The sequence below is a fragment of the Camellia sinensis genome, chromosome 6 (genome assembly GCF_055761805.1).
Source record: "Camellia sinensis isolate YWXY chromosome 6, ASM5576180v1, whole genome shotgun sequence".
NCBI lineage: Eukaryota > Viridiplantae > Streptophyta > Magnoliopsida > Ericales > Theaceae > Camellia > Camellia sinensis.
The window spans coordinates 66,159,495-66,180,133 of record NC_138966.1 but is presented as its reverse complement, the minus strand read 5'-3'; the positions used below and the strand labels follow the sequence as shown (position 1 = coordinate 66,180,133).

Below are 20,639 nucleotides of genomic sequence, written 5' to 3'. Positions count from 1 at the left end.
TGGACTCACCTGATCAATCCTTTGACACTCATGAGACTTCTGCTGACAAGAGCTCATCCACGGAAGAGCAGAGCTCTGAAAGTAGTGACGTGGGTAGGTTCCAAAAGAGGGTGTTCGAGATTGCAAAGCTGGTGGTTCCAAATGCTGCTGAAATGCTGGACAATGTGGTTAAAGAAACTAAGGCTGAAAAGTTGCTCTCTAGCTCTGCTACTCCATCCTAGCAGGTGATGAACAAGCCCTCTGGCAAAGGTAGTAGCAGCCAGAGGAAGAAAAAGAGGTAACACAGTTTCAGTTGGTTGTGGGTTTTGTCACTATCTCTTTTTATGTCCCTATGAATGTAAAAATTGCTTCATGGAATGTTAGAGGATTGAATGATCCTTCTAAACAAAAAGAAGTTAAAAAGTTTGTGCTTAAAGAAAATATTCATGTCATGGGGGTTTTGGAAACCAAAATAAAACAGTCAAATGAGAGTAATATCTGTGGTAAATGTTTTGATCAATGGTCTGTGCTCTCTAATTCAAAACCAACTGAAACTGGTAGAGTCTGGGTGTGCTGGAACAATGTTTTTTGTGATGTTCAAATGCTTTCTATGTCTACTCGGCATATTTTGTGTAAAATTGTTGAATTGGCTTCCAATGAAATATTTTATGCAACTTTTGTTTATACTGAAAATAAGCACACATTGAGAAAGGTTTTTTTTGAATCTATGCTTGATATCTCCCGTGTTAAATCCAAAGTTCCTTGTGTTTTTCTGGGTGATTTTAATGCTATTAGATACCAGCAGGAAAAAATTGGGGGGACTCCTAATTGGACTAATGAAAATGAGGAATTTAATACTTATGTGAATGCTTCTGAGTTGGCCGATTTATCTTATGGTGGCTGCCAATTCACCTGGGCTAACAATAGGAGTGAGGGGGCATATATAACTACTAAAATTGATAGAGTCCTAGTTAATGAGGCTTGGCTAGACAAATTTCCTGAGGCTACTGCCCAATTTCTCCCTTCTGGTATTTCTGATCACTCCCCTGCTGTGGTCAATATCAGTGCCACCAAGTGCTCTTTCAAGAAACCATTCAAATACTTTGATTTCTGGTCTCAACATCCAGATTTTCTAAGTATTGTTTCTAACACTTGGGGGCAGTACATTCAGGGTGTTCCTATGTTCAGGGTCTGTCAAAAACTTAGGAAGCTTAAAGTTAGCCTTAAGCTTTTGAATAAGAAGGATTTTAGTGACATTTCTACTCGTCTACTCGTGTCCAAATTGCACTCTGGATCTTATTCAATATAAACTTGACAAAGATCCTGTGAACAGTGGTTTGCAATCTCAGGAGAGAGAGGATTTGAACAAGTACATTAAGCTTAGTAAATTAGAAGAGAGCCTTGCTCTTCAAAAATCCAGAGTGCAGTGGCTTGGCCTTGGGGATAGGAATAGCAAATTCTTTTTTAGGTCTGTGAAGAGTAATATCAATAGAGGGAAAATCTTGAGTGTTGACATGGGTGATGGTACTAGGTCTACCAATAGTACTAATGTCCACACCTCTTTTATCAATTTTTATACCAATTTATTTGGTACCCCCTCCATGGATCAATATAAGGGTTTTGAGAGGATTCAATCTTTGGTGCATAAAAAAGTCTCTCTCTCTCAATCTGTTTCGATGTCCAAGCCTGTTTCTGAAACTGAAATCAAGGAGGTTTTTTAGTCTTTAAAGGCCAATAAAGCCCCTGGTCCGGATGGGTATTTGTAGACACCCCATTTTTGACCGTCCTCAAGACTTGGACGTCATCGTTTAAACACTCGATGATCATCCCTGTTCGTATTCGTCTTGAGTTCTCGGAGGTTTTGGCTACGCGCCTTGCCTCAAGACCTCTCGACTTGTTTGTTTTGTGTTTGGTTTTACATCAAACACTTATTGTTTTGCTTCTGAGGGTGGGAAATAGCGTGTAGGCCATCCCCACACCTCACCGGCCATGGCTTGAGGCCACCGGCCTTGTTTCCTTGCCACCGGCCATTGGTGATGGCCGGTCAGCACTATTGATGGTCGGTCGGCATTGTGTTTGGTCGGCCGGCCACTGTTTTTGATCAATCGGCCACTTTTCTTGGCCGAGACCTTTTCTTGAGGGAGCTTGACCCTTTTGATCCTTTTTTTAGCTTCTCCAAGAAGCTTGAACCTTTTGACCCTTTTTAGCTTCTCCAAGAAGCTTGAACCTTTTCACCCTTTTTAGCTTCTCCAAGAAGCTTGACCCTTTTTTAGCTTCTTCAAGAAGCTTGAACCATTTTAGCTTCTCCAAGAAGCTTCACCTTTTTAGCTTCTCCAAGAAGCTTGACCCTTTTTTAGCTTCTTAAAGAAGCTTGAACCCCTTGACCCCTTTGCCTAGCTTCTCCAAGAAGCTTGGCCCTTTTGCTCCAAGCTTCTAAGAGAAGTTTTGCCCCCTTGATTTCTCTATAAAAAGAGGGCCTCTCCTCCCCTTTAGAGGGTTGAAAAAATCTGATATATAAGATATATATATATATATATATATATATATATCACTCTCTCTCTATATCTCCCTCTCTCTCTACATTTGGGTGGGTTAGAGGGTCCAAAAGGGTCTTGTTCTTGACCTATTGCACACCACTTCATAGCCACACACTTCCCTCATCACTTGGAGGTTCTTGGAGCTTGTTTTCAGAGGTTGAGGGTTGTATTTTTGGGTCTAAAGGCTGCTGGTTCTTGCTGGTCTTCAAAGGTAACCCCTTTTCCTTCTTTATTTCCCATTTTTGCACACCCTTTTAGCCTGTCTTGCTTGCGGATTTGGGCTTTGTGTATAATATAAAAAAGTTCTTTTTTTTCTGTTTAAGATACTTCATTAAGGTCACTTTTGTGTTTGGGGTCGTTTACCCCCTCTTAGGCCTTGTTTGGCCCCATTTTGTGCTATTTTTGGTGAGCTTCGGGACCACCTTGTTTGGGCTTCCTCACCATTGAAATCTTGATGGATTTTAGTGGTGAGGATGGTGGTTTAAGATCCCAAGAAGGAGAGGGCCATCCCCTCTCCTTGTTGTCTTCAAAAAGTGCCATTTTAGCCTCATGTATGAGCACCATTTTTAAGTTCATGTTGGCCATGTCTTAAGTGTTATTTGTGCTTATTTTGCCATGATATAGCACTGTTTTTACTTGGTTTAGACACACCATGCTTGCTTTGCATACTTGTCTTGTAATGCCATGAAATTGCCTTAACATGTATCTAGCATTTAGACCACTATGCTTACTTGTTTTGGCTTAGCTTTGTGAAGCTTTTATGCATGTTTTAGTGCGCTTGAGGTCTGTTTTGGGTCATTCGGGTCATCCATGCTTTGCTTTGTATAGCTACCATGTAACCCCCCTTGGCTTGCCTTGAGTTTTAGACCATTATTGCATGCTTAGCTTGAAATGTTTACTTGGTTTTGCACCTTCTATAACATGATTTCAGAGCTTTCTATGCATGCCATGTATCCATGTTTATCCTCTTTTAAGTGTGCTTTAAAGTTTCTCTTTGGTGCCTAAGTGTTGGACCTTGTGTGCATGCATGCTTGTATGTGTTTTGGCCCTCATTTCCATGACATTTGGCTGCTGTTTTGGACCTAGTAGAGAGCTGTCCAAATTAGTTTAAGACCATCCCTTTGGCATGTTGTTGCATGCTATACATGTTTGTATGTTTAGGTACTTAGCCTATTTACATGTTGCAGGTTTAAGTGTCATCGCATTTGGCATGCTTCTTGTATTGAGTTGCTTTGCATATTTACATGTGTTATGCCTTTCATGTTATTGCATGTGTGTCATTAACATTGATGTTATATGCCTTGCATGCTTACTTGTTTAGTTCATGTGCCTATTGCACATGGTTTTGTTGTTTGCATGATCATGTTGCACACTTAGCTCACATGCCTAGGTTGCATTACATTGGCATGCATGCTTTGCCTCTTGAATTGAATATGATAGAGGTTGAGCTCATTGTTTGTTTATGTGCATTTCATTCTACATTGAAAATGCATACTTGATCTCTTGCGCCATCACGCATTGAAATGCGCGATTGGTGGTCCGAGAATCGAGCACGGTACCCCTTTGAGTCATACATATGATAAGGGATGTGGTGGTGCATACATTTGCTTGAAATGCATTGCCATGCCTTGTTTTTCCTTCTGTTGCTGTCAAAACAGGTTCTGCAGGAAGCTTTGGTTGGCCGGCCATCTATACTGCCGACCGGCTATCCGTTGTTGGCCGATGGCTTTACAAATGGTCGATGACCATCTGGACATGGCCGGTGGTGTTCTGTCTTAGCCGGTGGTGTTCCACAGTGTCCATAGAGTGCTCCCTGGGACTTGTGCAATTTTCAGAGAAGCAGAGCAGGGAAAACAGAGGCAAACTTGTGCATGTCGTTGGATTTCCGAGCAAACTCGAGCACGCGCGCATTGGATCCTCTTCCCGAGGCCTTTACTGCTTCCCATAGTTTAGTTAATTTGTTAATTAATTAAGTGGTCTGTAATAATTAATTTGTATATTCTTTTGGTCCCTCCAGGCGAGGGCGAATTTGTAATAAGTGTGGGTGCGTGTGTGCATGTCTTCCAACCCCCACTTCTTTCTCCCTTTTACTTACATGCTTTTGATGGTTAGTATTAGGGCATATTTAAATTAGCATACCTTATGCTATGCATGCGTGCATCCATACATTTGTCTTGCATGCACCGGGCTCGGCGCATCATACTAACTGCATTGTATTTCAATTCCAAGTTAAATACGTGCTAGTTGTAGCATCTCACATGTCATTGTAGATTAGCCGAGCCTATCTTAGTTGCATTTTGCATGTGTTTCATTAGCCATCTTAACATGAACTAGGATCATGCATATGATTACTAACTAGTTTCTGTTTTGGCTTGGAGTATTCGGTGAGCATTTATGTTTTAGCATCCTTGCATGCGTGTGAGTGTTGCCATGATAGCATGCTTACCATGAGGCTACTTGCTTATGTGATATAACTGCTTGAATGCCTGTGGGTAGAAGTTGAATTACCTAAATTGGATTAATACACTAAAACTGTGAGTTTTAAGCCCACTAGATAGTGGCAAAACCATCTTTTCTAAAGCCCACTTGAGGGTGGCAAAATCTGCATTTTAGTCTACTTGCATGTAGCAAACTATTTTCAAAACAAACATGAAATGTTTTGTTCCAATTTAGGCGATTTGGTCTATACTTGTTTGTTGTGCACATAACATAGTAATTCTAGGCTAATAACCGGAATAAGAACGCATAATGTTTTCAAAACTCGATATCACGGTTAGTAGAGGCCGATCTTCGGATCGGGCGAGAGGGGGTGCTCATAGCTGACCTTCCCCAATCTTACCCAAGCTCCCGAGCCGAGGCTACTTTGGTGATGACGGACACGTGGCCATTGGCACCGAGTCAGGGTTTCCTAAATCCCCCCATAAAAATATTTAGGTGGCGACTCTGTATTTGGCAAAGCATTCCATGTTTAGCACTTCTTTTCTAAAAATCTGTTTCTCAAAACAATTTGCCGGATTTGGACTCTTTGGTTCAGATTAAGAACTGTGACAATTTGAGAGTCCTGAACTATAGTGAGCCCGAATATGAACAGAACGGGACTCACCCTCCCGGGGTGTTCGGGGACGTCTACAGTTTCTGGCGGCTCTGCAGGGGATTTTTGAGAGCTTGACTCGAATTCATGATATCCTGTTTTGATTTCATTTATGTGTCTCTTTGCATTGCATGTGCATTGGTGCGCCTAGGACACCGTGTTTGCCATCTGCCATTCCTGAACGGTTTGCCGGAGGCTTGACTTTGTCAAAGCATGCCATAAGGCTAACCGGTTGTGGGCTCTGACAGTATGGGAACGCAAACCCTGATTTTACTGGGGCACCCTTTTCGACCATTCGTCCTAGTGCATATCGAAATCCATAGTGACTATTCCAAACTAGGACAAGTTGCTTACCCGATGTTAGGTTGTTTGAAACCGCTGCGTGCGTAGTGAAACCCTAGCTCTTGACAAAATAGGACAGGGAAATCCTACCCCAACATAGGGGTGTTTTGGCTCTCACTTGCTTGTTATGTGCTTTTAGAGTGCGTCTCTACAGGGAATGCATGTATTAGTTTGCAAGTTTGAGTATCAGGCCTATGGGCATCAGGATCAATATTTGGGGAATTAGTTTTACCTGAGGGTATCAGTTTACAGGCAGAATTTTGGGACAGAATTCAGTAGAGGGCACTGTCATCCTAGTATGCTCATATCTGTTTTGGTGAAATCAGGCTGAGGTGCTGTCTGTTTTCTCTTTTGCTAGGTAGTCCTGGAACCATAACTTCAAAAGGCTCCAATATCCCCCGAGGTTCATCGAACATGTGCTAATAGACTTTGTCAGGTCAGAGATTCAGTTCAAGAGCAATCAGTGCTCCTTTGCCAGAGGCAGGGTAAAAAGGCCAGTCAGGCAGAGATCATCAGTTCAACAGTCTTCGGATTAGCAGTCATTATCCATCTCACCTGTGTGCGGTTGGGTTGAGATATCTACTTTTACCACAGAGACAGATATACCGATAGATCAGTTAGATCACGGCAGTATGTCGGGTCTGGAAGAGATGGTGCGCTAACTCCAGGATAGTATGAAAGCCATGCAGCAAGACGCTGTCCGTCAAGCAGAATTCGCCAAGCAACAGGCTGTGGTCATAACCCAACAGGCAGAGACAATTGCCAGGTTAGAGCAGCAAACTGGAGTATCTACTCCACACCAGGCTCCTCCCCCACCAAGAGTTCCAACACTCGGGGAGACAACTAATGTCTAGGAAGATACGGACATTCCGACAGGGCCAGCTCCACCCCCGGTTCTACCCCAGCTATCTAAAACACCCACCAACCTACCAGACCCCCACTTTGATATCGAGACAGACCCCACAGCATTCAAAGTGAGCAAGCTTGAGAAATTGTTCAAGAAGTCTCAGGGGGCCCACTCCATTCCTGACATTGATGATGGGTATACAGACTCGGCTGTGATGCTGCCGGACAGATTCAAGATGCCACATATTGACCGTTTCGATGGGTCCGGGGATCCCATGGTGCACTTGCGGCTGTTTTCAGACATACCAAGGCCGATGGGCCTCACCAGATTACAGAAGCTATCATTGTTTGGCCGGACCCTGTCTGGGATAGCCGTAATCTGGTATGCAAAATTGGAGAACTCTGTGAAACAGAATTGGGAAGAGATGGCTGAGGCCTTCAGTGATCAATACTTCTACAACGCACAGATTGAGGTCACAACTCGCGATCTTGAAGTCACCCGCCAAGAGCCAAAGGAGAGCTTCTCGGAATTTGTGGCCCGCTAGAGGGCCACGACCTCAATGATGACCATTAGGCCAACGGATAAGGATCAAATACGGATGGTTGTGCGCAACCTCCAGCCCAAACTAATGCAAAAAATGATCGTGCTCCCCTTCCCGACCTTTTTAGATTTGCATGAGATGGGAGTATAGATCGAGGACGCTATGAAGCAGGGCCTTATTGACCAAGAAAAGGAACAGCCTAGGAGGGCATTTTCCCGCAATTCAAGTGCGACCATTAGCGGTGATGCAGCTGCAAGATCTTCTGAAGTGGGCATGGTCACTACGACCACACCAAGAGTAGCCACCCCCTTTGTTTGTACATCCACTTCAAACCCCTGAACTTCAGACTATCTACCCCGAGGCAAGAGGGGTTTCACCCCACTCTATATGCCTTTGTCTAAAGCCCTAGGGGTCCTACTCAGGAAAAGATATCTGAAACCGTTGGAACAACGGCCTCTACCCGATCCTCTCCCTCGAAAGCATGACCTGACTAAGTACTGTGCTTTTCATCAACAGACCAGTCATAACACCGATAGTTACGTCCGTCTCCGTCACGAGATACAAAATTTGATTGACAACAGGGTCATCCCCGCACCAGGTCCTACAAAGTCTATCGGCACTTGATCAGTGAACTTGTGGGGGATAATGTGATGTGATCGAGGGATGAACCACCTGCGGGCGGCGTTCAGTTTATTCCAAGATGTGGCGTTTGGCACGCATTGTTTTGAGTATTTGCGAATGTTAGTTTTGTACTTTCTGACTTGGGTATTGGGTCAGTCTTGTCATTCTGTATTGAGTCAGTCTTTTCATGCTGAGTCAGCCGGGTTTGTCTTGTTGTATTGAGTCAGTCCTGTTTTGTTAGAGTCGGGTGATTTCGAGGGTGTTATCTCAGACATCACTTGCTTGTTTTGTGTTTGTTTTTTTTTTGCTTTCTTTTGAGTCTGTTTCTGCCTTGGAGCCAGTTACACCAATAGATCTGAATAAAAAAACAGTAATTCTCACACTCTTGTGTTTGCTTCTGCCGTGTGCCAGTGGTGCCGGAAATTCTAAATGAGATGGCAGTATTTGACTAGAAGCTGTGTCTTTTCTGTGCCTTGAATTCATTGCATCGACCTAAGTTTTCCAAAACTTTTTTCGAAACATTGTGATAAAAACGAAGAGGAAGGAATTCCTCGGGTTTTGCAAAATTTGATCAATTGAGAGAAAGAGAGGCATGCTAAGCCCTTAATGATTGAGATCATGCTTGTTAGTGTGAGTACTGGGAAGGATCCTGGCTTGATCCAGATTGGTCCTACATTGTCTTCAGCGCGAGCGATTTGTCATTTTCTTAAAAGATTTCAAAAAAAATGTTTTGCGCGGTCCTGCGAAGACTTGTGTGGAATCGCTCTTGAGATTGTGCAGCCTAGGATCGCTCTCAGCCTCAAGACTCGACCCCTCATTTTCAAACCTTGGACTTAAATTCAGAAAGTTCAAAGGTCAACTACAATGTGAGGCCTGTGTGGCCAGATTCGAAGCAGCCCGTGAATCAACGGCAAGAAAAGTCAGATCTAGAAGATCAAATGTCATCAAAAGAAGCTTGCAAAGCTAGATCAGAAGCACCCCTGGAACTGGGGGAAAAAAATTTCAAATGTGCTCGAAGAGCCGAAGATGGATCATTCAACAAATCCAAGAAGGTCGGCAAGAATGCCAAATCCCAGAAGGAGGAAAGAAGAAAGTATTGCTGAAGAAAAACTGAGTTCCGATCCACAACACTAGGGGCAAATTCAGCCCCCCATTGGATGGACTCCTGCATCGTCAGCGAACAATATCCATTCTCTTGGATTCAGATGACTTCGGGATCTCAAAACCATTTGACGTGGACAAAGCTACACTTTTACTCTTGAGAGGCTCGCTGGGCCGAAAACCCGGAAGGGCGACCCAGGCAAAAGTCAGAGCAAGAAAAAGAATGAAGAAAAGAACAAAAAAAACAAACAACAAACAAAAAAAATGAAAATAAAGAAAATGAAAAGAAAAGATGAAAAAGAAAAAAGAAGAAAAGAAATGAAAAGAAAAGAACAACAAAGCTCGCAAGGTTGAAAACCCAGAAAGGGCGGCCTTGGCAAAAGTTAGAGCGTAAAAGGAGAGGTTAATACCCGAGTGTACCTTAACCCCGAACTACGTGAGGCTTGATTCCCATCTTTGGGATACGTAGGCAACTTCATTCTAAAGTCCAGCCGTAAAACACTCCAATTCGATTGTGTCCACGCAATGGTTTTGATCATCTTTGCCTTCTCTGTATCCGAGAGTTCGGTTGTCATCGTCACTCTGAGGACTGATTACAATGCGCTGCGATGCGATGCTATCCAAACAAGGGGCAACTTTCCGTTGCCATACAGTGTGCCGTGGTGCCTTTCAAACAAGGGGCAACTTTCTGTTGCCGTGCAGCTCTTTTCAAGCAAGGGGCAATTTTCCTTCGGATCGGAAGTTGCGCATCTCAAGAGTAGGTTCCGTGCTCGTTGAGCATTGACCATTTGCAAAAAAATAGTTTTAGAGAATTTTTACTGAGGTTGACTATTCTCTCGAAAATTATTCCATTTTTCCAAAAAACTGGACCATTTCTTGGACCCAAAAAAGGAAAATTTTCAGTACTCATAGCTTGACTTGCATGATTTTCAAATCAAAAATCGAACAAGTATGTTAATCTAACTTTCATATCGGTCAAAATTGTTTTAGCAGAAAGCAAAAACAAAAAATGGTCAAAATGATGAAATAGGGGCATAGTTGAGTCAGGTGCTCTGTCTTTCTTCCATTGTCAACATACTTGCCAGAAAGGGCACTCTACTTGCTGAAAGGGGCACCATATTCGCCAGAAATGGACACCACTGAAGCTGACCACAAAAGAGCTGAAAGTTCTCTCATCCTCCAAGCAACGAGGTATCAAGCCAAGTGCGAAGCACGAACCGGAATGGGACAAGATATCCCATTCCCTCATCTGGGCAGATCTGATCACGTCCAAACTCCCCAGAAGAGCATCATCAACCGATGTCAGCAGCAGATTTGCTACACACCCAATTGTAGCGCAACCCCTCTGTGGAAGAAACTCACTGTTGTGAACAAGATTGAGAATCTGGTAAAATACCAAGGGCAAGAGCCCACAATTTCCAGCTTATCCATCAACCACCCAGGGGAGGGATGAAAAAAATGAGAGATTGAAGAATAGAGAAATGTGAGCTGAGAGAAAAAGTGAGAAAATGGCTTTTTTCAGAAAAACAGAGATTGAGTGGTAGAGTGATGTGAGAATCACAAATGAGAAAAGGGTGGCAAACACTACCCGGAGAAACTGGCTCCTCGCGAACTGAGAAGGTCTCTTGTCTTTGTAACACGTCTGTGTGTCGTGTCTTTTGTTTTGTTTACCTCAACTTTTGTTTTGAGTCTTTTTTGAGCGTTACTCGATGTGTTTAGGTCGTGTACCTTTTGTTGAGTCATAGTATGCTGTGTTCAGTTGTAGGCTCAATACCCGGTTGAGAACCCTTTTCTCATTTTCAAAAAATTGTTTTATGCTCAGAGTGCTGTGCCATTCTGCACATTTATGCAAAACAAGATTCTTTCTTTCATAAACCGCAAGGTTCAACCCAAGTCATGTGAGAACAGTAGAACAAGGACCTATCTGAAGCCATATAGGTTCCAGACTACAAAGCAAAAGAAAAGAGGGAAAATTTGGAGCATCTTAGTCTGTTTCAACTCCGGCAAATTCTGAGACTGCACTCCAGGTGCACCTTCTCAGGCCTCACCATTTCTCTGGAGTATGAGTGTATCTCGACCCCAAGTGTAAGCCTGCTTCAAGTCAGAATGGCAGTCCAAGCAGCAACCGAGGGTTTTATATGCAGATGTTATCTCTCGCTAATATAAACAGGGTGTCCCCTTTTGAGCTGAGCGTATTGCCAAGTCCTCCAAAAGGTAAATTGGAGGCACCAGAGTACATGTTTGATGCCCTTCCATTGCATAGAATGTGCACTTTTATATACACTTCTGTTACATGTGTGCCGCGCATCATTATGATTCATGCATAGAATATGCTTGCTTTCAATATTGCATAGAATATGCTCCTGTTTGTTGCATAGAAAATGCCCCCATACTTGCATAGAAAATGCATTTTATCGCACTTCTCTTGTGCACCTCACTCGCACTGCCTTGTGCACCTGTATTGCATTATCATGAACACTCTTTACTTGCATTGTTATGCACCCATTTCGCTTGCATTGTTATGCACTCTCTCTTATTCGGAAACACGGGGATACGTCCTTATGTTTCCCCTTCTCATTCTGAAACACTGGGATACGTCCCTATGTTTCTTCTCCTTGTTCTGAAACACCGGGATACGTCCCTCTGTTTCTTCTCCTTGTTCTGAAACACTGGGATACGTCCCTATGTTTCTCCTTCAATTCGAAACACCGGGATACGTCCCCATGTTTCTCATTGCTTGCGGAACACCGGGATACGTCCCTACGTTTCTCTTTCTTCGAAACACCGTGATACGTCCCTATGTTTCTCTTTCTTTCCGAAACACCGGGATACGTCCCTATGTTTCTCATTCCTTGCGAAACACTGGGATACGTCCCTACGTTTCTCATTCCTTGCGAAACACTGGGATACGTCCCTACGTTTCTCATTCCTTGCGAAACACTGGGATACGTCCCTACGTTTCTCTCTCTCCCAAACACCAGGGTATGTCCCTATGTTTCTCATTCTTTCCGAAACACTGGGATACGTCCCGATGTTTCCATCCCTTTTTTGAAACACCAGGATACGTCCCTATGTTTCTATACCTTTCCGAAACACCGGGATACGTCCCTATGTTTCTCTCCATTCGAAACACCGGGATACGTCCCTATGTTTCTCTCCATTCGAAACACCGGGATACGTCCCTACGTTTCTCCTGCATTCCGAAACACTGGGATACGTCCCTATGTTTCTCTCTTCTTTCCGAAACACCGGGATACGTCCCTATGTTTCTCCTTCCTATTCAGAAACACTGGGATACGTCCCTATGTTTCTCTCTTCTTTCCGAAACACCGGGATACGTCCCTATATTTCTCCTTCCTATTCGGAAACACCGGGATACGTCCCTATGTTTCTCATTCCATCCGAAACTCCGGGATACGTCCCTATGTTTCCCTCTTCTTTCCGAGACACCGGGATACGTCCCTATGTTTCTCTATTCCTTCCGAAACTCTGGGATATGTCCCTATGTTTCTCTCTTCTTTCCGAGACACTGGGATACGTCCCTATGTTTCTCTCTTCTTTCCGAGACACCGGGATACGTCCCTATGTTTCTCTCTTCTTTCCGAAACATCGGGATACGTCCCTATATTTCTCCTTCTTTTTCTGAAACACCGGGATATGTCCCTATGTTTCTTCTTCTTTTCCGAAACACCAGGATACGTCCCTATGTTTCTCTCTCTTCGGTTAAAAGCGTTTGGAATACGTTCCAATGCTCACACCATTTCGAAACACCGGGATATGTCCCTATATTTCTCCCTCTTTGGTTAAGAGCATTTGGAATACGTTCTGGTGCTTGAACCACTCTGGAACACTGGGATACATCTCTATGCTTTTCTTTCTTTTCGAAACTCCGAGATACGTCCCTATGTTTCTCATTCCTTCCGAAACTCCGGGATACGTCCCTATGTTTCTCATTCCTTCTGAAACTCCAGGATACGTCCCTATGTTTCTCTTTCCTTCCGAAACTTCGGGATACGTCCCTATGTTTCTCCTTCTTTTTCCGAAACGCCGGGATACGTCCCTATGTTTCTTTCACTTTTTCGAAACACTGGGATACATCCCTATGTTTCTTCCGCTCTTCCGGAACACAGGGATGCATTCCTATGTTCCTCTCTCTTTGGTTAAGAGCATTTGGAATACGTTCCAATGCTTATACCTTTCCGAAACACCGGGATAGGTCCCTATGTTTCTTTGCATGATCATAAGTTATGCTCGGCTTTGTGCATTGTCTTGCATTTTGCCCCTGCCCTCGAGCGCATCCCTTTATTTGTAGCTTGTATGCTTTTGTCTGAGTCTTCAGCCTTGTCAGAAATGGGTCGTCTCTGGGCTTTGACACTGACTCCCGTCACTTTTATGACTTTCGAGTTCTGTCAAAGAGGGGCAACTGTAGACACCCCATTTTTGACCGTCCTCAAGACTTGGACGTCATCGTTTGAACACTCGATGATCATCCCTGTTCGTGTTCGCCTTGAGTTCTCGGAGGTTTCGGCTACGCGCCTTGCCTCAAGACCTCTCGACTTGTTTGTTTTGTGTTTGGTTTTACATCAAACACTTATTGTTTTGCTTCTGAGGGTGGGAAATAGCTTGTAGGCCATCCCCACACCTCACCGGCCATGGCTTGAGGCCACCGGCCTTGTTTCCTTGCCACCGACCATTGGTGATGGCCGGTCGGCACTATTGATGGTCGGTCGGCATTGTGTTTGGTCGGCCGGCCACTGTTTTTGATCAATCAGCCACTTTTCCTGGCCGAGACCTTTTCTTGAGGGAGCTTGACCCTTTTGATCCTTTTTTTAGCTTCTCCAAGAAGCTTGAACCTTTTGACCCTTTTTAGCTTCTCCAAGAAGCTTGACCCTTTTTTTAGCTTCTCCAAGAAGCTTGAACCTTTTGACCCTATTTAGCTTCTCCAAGAAGCTTGACCCTTTTTTAGCTTCTCCAAGAAGCTTGAACATTTTTAGCTTCTCCAAGAAGCTTTCACCTTTTTAGCTTCTCCAAGAAGCTTGACCCTTTTTTAGCTTCTTGAAGAAGCTTGAACCCGTTGACCCCTTTGCCTAGCTTCTCCAAGAAGCTTGGCCCTTTTGCTCCAAGCTTCTAAGAGAAGCTTGGCCTTTTTGCTCAAAGCTTCTAAGAGAAGCTTTGCCCCATTGGTTTCTCTATAAAAAGAGGGCCTCTCCTCCCCTTTAGAGGGTTGAAAAAATCTGATATATAAGATATATATATCACTCTCTCTCTATATCTCCCTCTCCCTCTACATTTGGGTGGGTTAGAGGGTCCAAAAGGGTCTTGTTCTTGACCTATTGCACACCACTTCATAGCCACACACTTCCATCATCACTTGGAGGTTCTTGGAGCTTGTTTTCAGAGGTTGAGGGTTGCATTTTTGGGTCTAAAGGCTGCTGGTTCTTGCTGGTCTTCAAAGGTAACCCCTTTTCCCTCTTTATTCCCCGTTTTTGCACACCCTTTTAGCCTGTCTTGCTTGCGGATTTGGGCTTTGTGTATAACAGAAAAAAAATTTGTTTTTTTCTGTTTAAGATACTTAATTCAGGTCACTTTTGTGTTTGGGGTCGTTTACCCCCTCCTAGGCCTTGTTTGGCCCCATTTTGTGCTATTTTTGGTGAGCTTCGGGACCACCTTGTTTGGGCCTCCTCACCACAGAAATCTTGAGGGATTTCAGTGGTGAGGATGGTGGTTTAAGATCCCAAGAAGGAGAGGGCCATCCCCTCTCCTTGTTGTCTTCAAAAAGTGCCATTTTAGCCTCATGTGTGAGCACCATTTTTAAGTTCATGTTGGCCATGTATTAAGTGTTATTTGTGCTTATTTTGCCATGATATAGCACTGTTTTTACTTGGTTTAGACACACCATGCTTGCTTTGCATACTTGTCTTGTAATGCCATGAAATTGCCTTAACATGTATGTAGCATGTAGACCATTATGCTTACTTGTTTTGGCTTAGCTTTGTGAAGATTTTATGCAAGTTTTAGTGTGCTTGAGGTCTGTTTTGGGTCATTCGGGTCATCCATGCTTTGCTTTGTATAGCTACCATGTAACCCCTCTTGGCTTGCCTTGAGTTTTAGACCATTGTTGCATGCTTAGCTTAAAATGTTTACTTGGTTTTGCACCTTCTATAACATGATTTCAGAGCTTTCTATGCATGCCATGTATCCATGTTTATCCTCTTTTAAGTGCGCTTCGAAGTTGCTCTTTGGTGCCTAAGTGTTGGACCTGGTGTGCATGCATGCTTGTATGTGTTTTGGCCCTCATTTCCATAACATTTGGCCGCTGTTTTCGACCTAGTAGAGAGCTATCCAAATTAGTTTAAGACCATCCCTTTGGCATGTTGTTGCATGCTATACATGTTTGTATGTTTAGGTACTTAGCCTATTTACGTGTTGCATGTTTAAGTGTCATCGCATTTGGCATGCTTCTTGTATTGAGTTGCTTTGCATATCTACATGTGTTATGCCTTTCATGTTATTGCATGTCTGTCATTAACATTGATGTTATATGCCTTGCATGCTTACTTGTTTAGTTCATGTGCCTATTGCACATGGTTTTGTTGTTTGCATGATCATGTTGTACACTTAGCTCACATGCCTAGGTTGCATTACATTGGCATGCATGCTTTGCCTCTTGAATTGAGTATGATAGAGGTTGAGCTCATTGTTTGTTTATGTGCATTTCATTCTACATTGAAAATGCATACTTGATATCTTGGGCCATCACGCATTGAAATGCGCGATTGGTGGTCCGAGAATCGAGCACGGTACCCCTTTGAGTCATACATATGATAAGGGATGTGGTGGTGCATACATTTCCTTGAAATGCATTGCCATGCCTTGTTTTTCCTTCTGTTGCTGTCAAAACAGGTTCTGCAGGAAGCTTTGGCCGGCCAGCCATCTATACTGTCGACCGGCTATCCGTTGTTGGCCGATGGCTTTACAAATGGTCGATGACCATCCGGACATGGCTGGTGGTGTTCCACAATGTCCATAGAGTGCTCCTTGGGACTTGTGCAATTTCCAGAGGAGCAGAGCAGGGAAAACAGAGGCAAACTTGTGCATGGCGTTGGATTTCCGAGCAAACCCGAGCACGCGCGCATTGGTTCCTCTTCCCGAGGCCTTTACTGCTTTCCATAGTTTATTTAATTTGTTAATTAATTAAGTGGTCTGTAATAATTAATTTGTATATTCTTTTGGTCCCTCCAAGCGAGGGCGAATTTGTAATAAGTGTGGGTGCGTGTGTGCATGTCTTCCAACCCCCACTTCTTTCTCCCTTTTACTTACATGCTTTTGATGGTTAGTATTAGGGCATATTTAAATTAGCATACCTTATGCTATGCATGCGTGCATCCATACATTTGTCTTGCATGCACCGGGCTCGGCGCATCATACTAACTGCATTGTATTTCAATTCCAAGTTGAATACGTGCTAGTTGTAGCATCTCACATGTCATTGTAGATTAGCCGAGCCTATCTTAGTTGCATTTTGCATGTGTTGCATTAGCCATCTTAACATGAACTAGGATCATGCATATGATTACTAACTAGTTTCTGTTTTGGCTTGGAGTACTCGGTGAGCATTTATGTTTTAGCATCCTTGCATGCGTGTGAGTGTTGCCATGACAGCATGCTTACCATGAGGCTACTTGCTCATGTGATATAACTGCTTGAATGCCTATGGGTGGAGGTTTAATTACCTAAATTGGAATAATGCACTAAAACTGTGAGTTTTAAGCCCACTAGATAGTGGCAAAACCATCTTTTCTAAAGCCCACTTGAGGGTGGCAAAATCTGCATTTTAGTCTACTTGCGTGTAGCAAACTATTTTCAAAACAAACATGAAATGTTTTGTTCCAATTTAGGCGATTTGGTCTATACTTGTTTGTTGTGCGCATAACATAGTAATTCTAGGCTAATAACCGGAATAAGAACGCATAATGTTTTCAAAACTCGATATCACGGTTAGTTGAGGCCGATCTTTAGATCGGGCGGGAGGGGGTGCTCATAGCTGACCTTCCCCAATTGTACCCAAGCTCCCGAGCCGAGGCTACTTTGGTGATGACGGACACATGGCCATTGGCACCGAGTCAGGGTTTCCTAAATCCCTCCATAAAAATATTTAGGTGGCGACTCTGTATCTGGCAAAGCAGTCCATGTTTGGCACTTTTTTCTAAAAATATGTTTCTCAAAACAATTTGCCGGATTTGGACTCTTTGGTTCAGATTAAGAACCGTGACAATTTGAGAGTCCTGAACTGTAGTGAGCCCGAATATGAACAGAATGGGACTCACCCTCCCGGGGCGTTCGGGGACGTCTACAGTATTCCGCTGGTTTCTTTAAAAGCTCTTGGGATATTGTTGGTAAGGATGTCACCTTAGCCATTAAATCATTCTTTGACTCGGGTAAACTTCTTTTTGAGGTCAATAGTACCATCATAGCTCTTATTCCTAAAGTTCCTAATCCTACTCATGTTGGTGACTATAGACCCATCTCTTGTTGTAATACCATCTACAATGCATTGCTAAGATCATAGCTAATAGACTTAAATTGGCTCTTCCTGATCTGATTGATCCTGTGCAGTCTGCTTTTGTCCAAGGTAGAAGGATCTTGGACAACATTTTCCTGTCCCAAGAGATTATGAGAGGTTACCATAGGAGTTCTCATTCTCCTAAGTGTGCCATGAAAGTGGATATTATGAAGGCTTATGATACTGTGAGATGGGACTTTATCATTGATATTCTTAAAGCTATGGCTTTCCCTCCTTGTATGATTACCTGGATAAAGGCTTGTATCACGAGCCCTTCTTTCTCAATTTGTATTAATGGGAGCCTTCAGGAGTATTTTAAAGGGGCTAGGGGATTAAGACAAGGGAACCCTATGCCCCCGTATCTCTTTGTGTTGGCTATGGAAATTCTTGCTAGGATTTTGGCTGAGAAATCTAGGAGCCCTTTGTTCAAATTCCACTGGAGGTGTGAGAAAACTAAAATTGTCAACCTTTGTTTTGCTGATGATTTGATGATCTTCAGCAAAGGGGATCCTGGTGCTGTTACTCTTATCATGCAGGGATTGGAGGAGTTTAGGGATCTATCGGGACTTACCCCTAATCCTAGTAAGAGTAATATTTTTTTCTCGGGGTGTAGTAGAGAGCTTAAAGAGGATATTCTCCAGATTGCCAATTTTACTGAGGGCTCCCTCCCGGTGAAATACCTTGGTGTGCCTCTAATCACTACCAAGCTTAAAGTGTCTGATTGCCATATTCTGGTTGAGAGAATTACCATGAGGATTAAAAGTTGGACCAATAAACTGCTTTCTTATGCTGGTAGAGCCCAACTCATCCGGTCTATCCTGTTTTCAATGCTAGTGTATTGGTCCTCTCTTTTTATCCTCCCTAAGAAAATCATTGGTGACATTGAGAGTATCCTTAGATCTTTTCTTTGGTTTGGGGTTGAGTTGAAAAAACATAGTGCTAAGATTGCTTGGAAATATATTTGCTGACATAAAAAATGAGGGTGGCCTTGGCTTTAAGGACTTGGCAATCTGGAACAAGGCTGCTATAGCCAAACATGTTTGGTCCTTGTTTTCTGGTGGGGATTGTTCTATGTGGTGCCAATGGATTAAGTCTTACTTGCTCAAAGGTAGGAGCTTTTGGTCCGTTAAGATTCCTAGTGATCCCTCATGGGTTTGGAGGAAAATCCTGTCACTCAGGCATTTAATCTATCCTCACATTTAATTCAAAATTGGTAATGGGGAAAATGTGTTCCTTTGGTATGACAATTGGCACCCTCTTGGTTCGCTGTGGCATAGGTTTGGGCCTAGAATTCTATATGATACTAATCTTCCTGATAGCACCAAGGTTAGCTCTATAGTCTCTAATAGTTCTTGGAAGTGGCCTGTTTCTAACTCTTGGGAGATAAAGGAGTGGATCTCTTCCACCCCTTTATCTCTTCTACCTTCCCCTGGCTCTTCTGATACTCCAGTGTGGAGTTTGACTACTGATGGTAACTTTTCTATCCAGTCTGCCTGGGATTGTTGGAGGGATAAGGGCCCTCAAGTCTCTTGGTCCAAACTTATCTGGGGTCCCCCTTCAATCCCTAGGGTTAGCTTTATTGCTTGGTTGGCCACAAATGAGAGACTTAATACTGGTGATAGACTTCAAGCATTTGGTCTTGTTCCTACTCTTTGCTGCCCTTTCTGTCAAGATCCTGAGGAGAATCATACCCATCTTTTTTTTAGCTGTATTTTTTCTTCTAGGATTTGGGGTGGTATTCTTGCCAAGTGCAATTCCAATTGGCCTACTTTGCCTTGGTTGGAAACTGTTGATTTTGCTGTTAGATCCACCAGTGGTACTTCCTTGAAAGTGGTGATTCTGAAATTGACATTTATTTGCACTGTCTACCACATTTGGATGGAGAGGAATAGTAGAATCTTCAGTAAGGCCCTTAAGCCTGAAGAGGTTGTTACTAACTCTATTATCCAAATGGTTAGGGGTAGGCTTCTTTCAATGGAAAATGTTAAAATTTCTGCAGGTGATAATTGGCTTTTGAAGGAATGGAATCTACCTTACAAAATCATGCAGCCGCACCATGCTATTGCAGATGGCAGGAGAATGAGTGGTGTGAGATTACCTTCATTGAGGGTCGAGTGATGGTGAGTATCTCTTGTGGGGTTTACTAATTGGGTGTTCTTTTGCAGGTTATGATGAATCCTAAATCATCTCCCAAATTGAAGTGGCCGAATGGAGGGTTGAGTGTTGTGAGCAAGCAAAGTATATCTAGACATTGGCGGTTGAGTGATGAGAGACAGTATACATGTTTTGCTCTAATTTTTATTATATTTTATATATGGTTTGTGCAGGTTTTTGGAGCTTTCAAGTATACTGTCTTTCTGGTTCTTTTGAGGAATCATGTGAGTTGTGGGCCAAGTGATGTGAGGTTATATATGGAGTGGAGGGACATGCTGTGCTGTGGGCTGAGTGTGGGGAGGTCCTATACAGTGTGTTTGTTATTTCTTCTCCTTTATGATTTTCAATAGGCTTACTTGATGGTGCGGACGTGTGGTGTTTTCTATGGTGCAGTTACAGCAGGCTGCTGCTAGTGTATTTGTTTTATGGTGTGGAGCGGTGATTGCTGCTTGCTGCACAGGTTCAGGAGGCAGTTGGTAGGGTGTGTTTGTACTGTGGTGATGGCTGCTTGAAGCGCCTTGCTGTGCTACATGAGAGAGAAAATCAGTTGTTTTTCTTTGTATTAGTTACATAGTTTTATTGTGTATTTCGCCTATCCCTACGGGTTGTGTAGGAGGACTTTTGTGCATCTTTGTGTATTTAATAGGTTTTTGAGCAACCATGTTTCGGTTTGCACAGATGTTAACTGGTTGGTTTTTCTTTGGGTCTTATCTCCTATCCCTATGGGTTGTGTAGGGAATTCTATACTTTTCTTTGGGTTTACTTGTTTGGCTCCTGCACCTGCGGATACAGAATCCAGGTTCATCTATCTTGGTAGGTGCTATAGTAGCTGGGGCTTCTTTTGTCATGGGCGTAGCCTCTTG

At 43.2% G+C, this 20,639-nt stretch overlaps 1 protein-coding gene across 1 annotated transcript; it reads left to right on the top strand.

The window, feature by feature from the left end:
• The first annotated feature begins 331 nt into the window (after positions 1 to 331).
• LOC145793335 (uncharacterized) lies at positions 332 to 20,256 on the top strand. The gene is made up of 9 exons (XM_082876140.1): positions 332 to 1,168; positions 1,329 to 1,691; positions 17,461 to 17,565; positions 17,676 to 18,414; positions 18,560 to 18,800; positions 18,900 to 19,710; positions 19,788 to 19,847; positions 19,950 to 20,000; positions 20,170 to 20,256. The coding sequence occupies exons 1-9, from the start codon at positions 332 to 334 to the stop codon at positions 20,254 to 20,256; spliced, it is 3,294 nt and encodes a 1,097-aa protein (XP_082732266.1).
• Positions 20,257 to 20,639: the final 383 nt, after the last annotated feature.

Excerpts from the sequence above, each read along its gene's own strand:
- LOC145793335 (XM_082876140.1), top strand. The coding sequence starts at position 332 with ATGAATGTAAAAATTGCTTCATGGAATGTTAGAGGATTGAATGATCCT. Across the intron at positions 18,415-18,559 it reads TAAACTGCTTTCTTATGCTG|TGCTAAGATTGCTTGGAAAT; the intron begins GTAGAGCCCAAC and ends GAAAAAACATAG. Across the intron at positions 19,711-19,787 it reads ATGGCAGGAGAATGAGTGGT|GTTATGATGAATCCTAAATC; the intron begins GTGAGATTACCT and ends GTTCTTTTGCAG.